The sequence below is a fragment of the Eubalaena glacialis genome, chromosome 5, assembly GCF_028564815.1.
Source record: "Eubalaena glacialis isolate mEubGla1 chromosome 5, mEubGla1.1.hap2.+ XY, whole genome shotgun sequence".
Classification (NCBI taxonomy): domain Eukaryota; kingdom Metazoa; phylum Chordata; class Mammalia; order Artiodactyla; family Balaenidae; genus Eubalaena; species Eubalaena glacialis.
This window is the reverse complement of record NC_083720.1, coordinates 105,095,549-105,102,306: the sequence shown is the minus strand read 5'-3', so window position 1 is coordinate 105,102,306 and position 6,758 is coordinate 105,095,549. Positions and strand designations below refer to the sequence as shown.

General features: G+C 37.3%; 1 protein-coding gene across 15 annotated transcripts in view; it reads left to right on the top strand.

Annotated features, from left to right (window-relative positions):
• The first annotated feature begins 90 nt into the window (after positions 1–90).
• SEC31A (SEC31 homolog A, COPII coat complex component) overlaps positions 91–6,758 on the top strand; it is a 73,427-nt gene continuing 66,759 nt past the window's right edge. For 12 of the 15 annotated variants that reach the window (XM_061192446.1, XM_061192445.1, XM_061192443.1 and 9 more), the window contains exons 1-6: positions 91–246; positions 710–829; positions 1,189–1,283; positions 2,155–2,345; positions 2,925–2,998; positions 5,312–5,386. In XM_061192446.1, coding sequence (XP_061048429.1) covers positions 5,376–5,386 — 11 coding nt within the window. In that variant the 5' untranslated portion in view covers positions 91–246; positions 710–829; positions 1,189–1,283; ... (1 more) ...; positions 2,925–2,998; positions 5,312–5,375. Of the gene's footprint in view, positions 247–660; positions 830–1,188; positions 1,284–2,154; positions 2,346–2,924; positions 2,999–5,311; positions 5,387–6,758 lie in introns of all 15 variants that reach the window. The other 3 variants (XM_061192428.1, XM_061192427.1, XM_061192429.1) reach the window with 3 other exon arrangements.

Genomic DNA, 6,758 nt, shown 5'->3' with positions numbered 1-6,758 from the left:
ACAGACCACGTCGTGTCGCAGCAGCCAATCGGAAAGGCGAGGGGTATTAAGACGCGCCTTGGGCCGCCCCTCCCCGCTTATTGGAGGGTGGTTAGTGGGTTTAGCTGGCGTGGGTTTCTTTTCATCCGTGCGCTCTGGTTAAATCCAGTGCCATCGCGCTTCTTGTGAGTCCCTGCGAGAGAATGCGAAGGGGAGAGGCAGGTCCGAAGTTGAGGCGAATCCTGTGGCATGCCGATGGGCCTCCAGGTGCGAGCTCTGAAAGTGACGGGAGGATGTGACGGGAGGGATAATAGAGTGAGGGGTAAACGCAGCGCCCTAGAAATATTGAAGACAAAATTGGACCCCAAATAAATGATTTACTGAGAGGCATGCCATTTCCTTGCATTTTATTTTTTATAAATTTATTTATTTATTTTTGGCTGCATTGGGTCTTCGTTGCTGCGCGCAGGCTTTCTCTAGTTGCAGAGGGTGGGGGCTACTCTTCCTTGCAGAGCGCGGGCTGTAGGTGCGTGGGCTTCAGTAGCTGTGGCGCAGGGGCTTAGCTGCTCCAGGGCATGTGGGATCTTCCCGGACCAGGGCTCAAACCCATGTCTGCTGTATTGGCAGGTGGATTCTTAACCACTGTGCCACCAGGGAAGCCCCTTGCATTTTATTTTGTAGTTCTCTGATGCGGAGATAACGTAGGAGCTGTTGGTATGGTTGACTGTAGGTATGTGACCTCAGAGGAGCTTGAATGAGAATGTAATACCAAGATAAGTCGACTTTCAATTCAACTGACTCTTTCCTGCAAGATCCTTTGCCGCAATGGGGGAATTAAGAAGGGAATAAGGTAAGAAGGTCCTCGGGGTTTGGGGGTAAGCGCACGGTCTCGTTCGGACTCATCAATAGCAGTACTAGGAGGGGCAGGAGAGAGGGCCAATGAAATGGTTTTGGTTGGGGTGTGGGGCATCCTGGATAGCTTTCAGAGTGAGAAGATCTTAGAACGATGTCTTCGTTAAGCTCTTTATGTTTACAGTATGAGATTTAAGTTTTCATAGAGGAAACAAAATGGGGCCAAGGTAGGACAAAGTTTTTATTTTGTATCTTTGAAGAGGTCCTTAGTATTTTATGTGGCATCTTTCCTGCTTAACTGTGGAGGCCTATTTTAGAAAACAGAAATGTTCCTAACCTTTTTATTTCTATCTCCAGCTGGCAAGAATGAGTCCAACATTTCCAAGCAAGATTGTTCTTTTTCCCTTTTTGTTTACTTTATCCAGACTCTAGCCAAAAAGATTCATCTCAAGGTATTACTTATTCACGATTGCTTTCCATTATAATATGCTTATATCTTATTTGAATGAAATTAACATAGGTTTTGCTTATGTAGTTTTGTTAAAAATCACAAGGTCTAAGGATAGTACATGAATGGGGGGAAATTGGTCCATGGGGGATGTACTTAACTTGGCTGTAAGATGTGCAAAGGGTAGGACCTGGATTTAAATCACTGTCAGTTGGTTAGACTATTAGAAGCTTTTCTAGCACTCAAACCAATTAAGACCTGAATAAGGGTAAATAGAAATAAGTACGTTTTCAATTAAAAATTTGTTGCCTTATTTTTTTTGGCAAGAGTTTTATTGAGATATAATGCATATGCCATACAATTAACCCATTTAAAGTGCACAATTCGATGGGTTTTAGTGTATCATGAGTTGTGCCACCATCACCACAATCAATTTTAGAACATTTTCATCACCCCAAAAAGAGACTCTCTTTCCATTATCAGTCACTGCTTACATTTTCCCTCCCCCAGTCCCTGGAAACCACTAATCTTTGTCTGTGTAGATTTGCCTATTCTGGATATTTCATATAAATGGAATCAGAAATTAGTCTTTTGTGACTGGCTTCTTTCACTTGGAATATTTTTAAGGTTTATTTATGTTGTAGTACCAGTACTTCATTTCTTTTTATTGCCAAAAAATATCCCATTGTATGAATATATACCACACTTTATGTGTCCATTCAGGTTGTTTCCCTTTGGGGGCTGTTACAAATAATGCTGCCATGAACAGTAGTGTACGAGTTTGTGTCTGGGCATGTGTTTTCATTCCTCTTGAGTATATGCCTAAGGGTGGAATTGCTGGGTCATATGCTAACTCTTATGTTTAACCTTTTGAGGAAATGCCAGACTTTTTCCAAAGTGGCTGTACCGTTTTACATTCCCACGAGCGATGGGCGAGGGTTCCAGTTTCTCCACATTCTCATGGGTGTGAAGTGTCATCATTGTGGCGGTTGCCCTTTTTTAAGGACTCAAAGTTTGTAAGAAACTTGCTAGAGGATGCTTCTTGAGTACAGAGACAATGTCTAAGGTGAATTTGTGTTTTCAATCCCTGGCGCACAAATAGATACATGTGTTTCTGCTGCATTGTTTCCTGATAATGTGGCTCCCACATTATTCTGACAATATTCTTCTAATTATTAATTATAGATGAATTACAGAAAACTGCTATGTTGCAGAACTGATTTACTGAAATGTAGACCTGCTAAATGAAAATAACCTACTTACTTTACAGAAGCCACAAGGGGTCGCTGCTCTTGGTATTCTTAGTGTACTTTTGGATAGGGACATATGCAGTCCCTTATAAATGGAATCATTGATTTTGAGTTGTATTTATGTATTTTTACATTTGCTTATAAGTTTTACATGCTTTTTGTTGCTATTTTTTGTTTTACTGGTGACATTGAAGTTCTCAATTTAATCATTTGATTACATCTTTCCTTTGATAACTTCATATCCAATGATTAAACCTTTTCACTGCTGTTCACATAATGAACTTCTGTGATTACTGCATATGTAAATGAGGATATGTCAGCTGTATTAAAGATGTTATTTGTCAAAAGCATTGACCAGTGCAGAAAATAATTTAAAATAAAATATCTCTTTTCAGGAATTATATTCTTGGAGATGTTGGAAAAAGATTCCTGGGTCTTGGAAGATAATTACTAGAAATATGCAGGGGAGGTAGTATATCTTTCTTTTTTTAATGTATTAAGTATTCCTGGAACGAAAGCAGTGAATTGGAAGGGGAGGATTGTCCAAGTAAAAAATGGATTTATAAAGGCTTGAGTGAAATCTAATTTTCTGTTTTATGGTATAGAATCTCACTAATTGGTTACTTGGGGGAAAAAATAGTAACAGCTAATGCTTATTGAGTGGTTACATGTAAGACATTGTACTAAGTGTATTATACACACATACACACGGTTTTTTGTTTTTGTTTTAAACACTTATTTCTCTCAACAACCCTATGAAAGTAAATAGACATTTTGCCTTCTAGGACTGGTATCATCCTTATTGAATACCTACCTTTTTGTCAGATTTTTAGCTAGTTTTACATTTATTTGTCATCCTGATAATAAAATGTATTTCTATTGACATATTCTTGCTGAATTTTTCATGCTTTTAGTTCTTTGGGGGGTTTTCTGCTTCAGAAAGCCTTGGGGTCTTGAAATTATTGGTGATTAAAGATAAAGACAGTTCTGAACCTGATCCTTTCCCAAGAATTTTAGACCTTTTCAGCTAATTTATTGTTGTGCGTTTTAGTTTTTGGATATGGATTGTGACCTTCTGTGTTAGTTGTTTATTGCTGTGTAACAAATTGCTCAATATTTGGCAGTTTAAAACAACAAACACTTACGGAACATTGGGGAGAGGAGGTAGAAGAAAGACAGCAGCTTCCAAACTGTCTCAGTTGGCAGGCCTGTGTTGCCTGATGGCTGTTGGCTAAAGGCTTCAGTTCTTCTTCACCATGTGAACCTCTCCATGGGCTGCCTGAGTGTCCTTACCGCATGATAGCTGGCTTTCGGACACTGGTCCAAGAGAGAAAAGCCAAGATAGAAGGTTGTCTTTTAATAGTCTTGAAAGTGACAAAACACCAACAGGACCCTATTCTGTTGGTCCTGGTATGGTATAGGTGGGCACTATACAAAGGTGTGACTACCAAGAGGTGGAGGATCATTGGAGACCATCTTGGAGGTTGACTACCACACTTTAATTAAATACTTTTTTTAAAAAACTTTCAGTTTATTAAGTCAAGAGACTTAATATTTGACCCTCAAGTCAGATAATTAGAAGTATGAGAGCACATGATCCAAATAAGTGCTGTCTTTGCTACGGTGCATGGTTTCTTTCTCGCCTATGTATATAGAAACTACTTAAGTGATGCTACATTCATTTTGGAAAGTTTCTAAGGAGTTTATAAGAAAGTTGAGTTTATAGTCAGAATCTTCTGCGTTGATTAAATATTGTTTTTCTCGGACCCATTTCCCCTCTCCCGATTCCTCCTAGGTGGAGGCGGTTAGAGAAGCTGGTGGCACTAGACTATAGATAGAAATTGTGTGTCCTCTTCCTCTGTTATTTTGCTTGGGGTTCAGATTGACTTGGAAGAGTTGAAATTTCTGTTTAGAGTTTTTCAAGGAATGTAGTCCAGTTACTTATAGGCAATTACACAAATATTTGACATAGAATAAAGACACAAATATGCAGCAGCAGAATTAGAGCAGTTTGCCCTTTTCCCCCAAAGCTTGATTTTTATCCAATAGGGTGAGTATACTTTCTTTTCTTTCTGCTACTTTCCCCCCACCATGGGCTCTGTCCCTCTTAATGAGCAAAACGTAGACCTCGTCAAGAAGTCAGAATGTTCCAAATGGGCAGAATTCTAATTAGTTCCTGAGATTTGTAATCTTTTGAGTCTTTTCCCATAATTACTGCTTAAAAGTTCCTTGTTAGCAGAGACGACTTTCTCCCTTTTCCTTTAAAGCTTTAGTGCTTCTGATCATTGGAAACCTTGTCTGATAACAAAAACATTACATATAAAGCAAGGCATAACCAGTTTGGGAATGTATTGAGGTTCGGTTACCCTTCCCATATCAGGCTTGATGTTGAGAAGACGACACCTCCAAGTTAGCATAAGGTAACCTGTGCAAAGTAGTAAATGATATGCTTGAAATTATCTTTGTTATGGGTTTTTTCCAATCATAGTAAAATTGGAGGTCTTATCTGTTCTATGTGAGAGAATTGAAAACTATGGAAATGTGCATTTATTACGTATTTTTTAAAAGGAGCTAAGCGATAAAAACTTCAAGACTAGAGCTTAAGTTGAAAATAAGAAGAAAGTATAAATGTCCAATGATTAAACTTTTCCACTGCTGTTCACATCATGATTTGTTGTGATTAATGTATGTGGATGAGGACATAATGAAAAAAAATCATGAGGCTTATAGATAAAATGTGGTTTTTGTACATTGACTTGCCTATAAATGTTTTTCATTTTAGGAATAAAATTGAAGGGTGTTTTTCTTAGAGAACACCATTTGTCAGATTTATAAGGAATTTGAAGATGTATATAAGGTAAGAGGTTTATAAACTTTTTAGTTTTGACAAAAGAAGACAAAAAATCAAATCTGGGCAAAAAATTGGATATTGTGTTCATTATATATTGAGCATAATGTGGATATCGTATTCAATTAAAATTTTTCCTTATTTTTTCAGCTTTCAAAGATAAATACTATTTCAAAAATAATATAATTTTCCAAATCAATAGATTTGATTCAGCATAGGCAGTTGGGTGGGTCGGGGGTAGGACTTTTAACCTTGACAGTCATCTTTTCTTAAAAATAATACAATTCTTTCAGGCCCTGAATTAGAGATCATATGTTCTGGGATTTAAATTTGCTGAATATTCTGTAAATAATTGTTTGGTGTGCCAGTGGATGACCATCCTATAACTTGAGCTTTGTTCAAGAATAGCAGATAGGCCGGTGGTCAGAAGCTAAGGATCTCAAATCTAATACCAGATTAATCTGTCATTAATCAGGCGTGTAATCTTGGGGTGTTTTTCAAATTGGAGGAATATAAAGCGGGAAAATTTTTGTGAATACTCACTGTTGATTTAAGTTAATTTTCTATTTCTTAAAGTTGATATAAACTTTGTTTATTGCCCTTAATGAAAAGATTTACAAAATAAATGCATTCGAAAACAAAATTTAAACATTAACGGGTGGATGCTACTGTTTTGCAGAAGTAAACATAGTACTGGCTGTTATCCAGTGAATTTTATATACATACAGTCTTGTGCCTTGTGATGATTGTAAAGTTTTACAATCTGGACAGCAGTATGGTTGTCCAGAACTTTACTCTTTTGCAGACCTAAAGATTATTGAAATGAGGGGAGGGGGCCTAAATTCACAAAAGGATGTCTTTGGACTGTCTGCAAATCCTTATTTGAAGAATTCTATATTACTTTATCTCCAAACATTCTTCTAGCTGCAGTGAGTAATTCAGAGTCTTGGAATTAACATTCTTTTGAGAAAAACTGAAGTTTTTATTTGATCTAGGATTTGGCTTGGCTAGTAGTTAACTAAATTGGGTTAAAAGTTGACTGTTTTGTTAACTACCAATACAAGTTTTTCTTTTTAGATACAGGTAGTCCTTACTTTGCACCATTTCACCATGCGTGAATATCAGTTTTCACAATGTAGTTAAACAACACCTGTCCCACAACAACACAGCTGAACTTTTAGTTGTCACAATATTAACTGAATTATTGCGTAAACTTTGCTACTGGCTCTTTATTGCAAAATCATTATGCAAAGAAAAGATGTGCATCATGAACAGTAATAGTTACATAACTTCTTTCAAAGTCTTGGTGATTGGTCACTGAACATCTATTAGTTACACACAGATAGTAAAGCATATAGTTGTGTTGCCTCCTTGTCTCCTA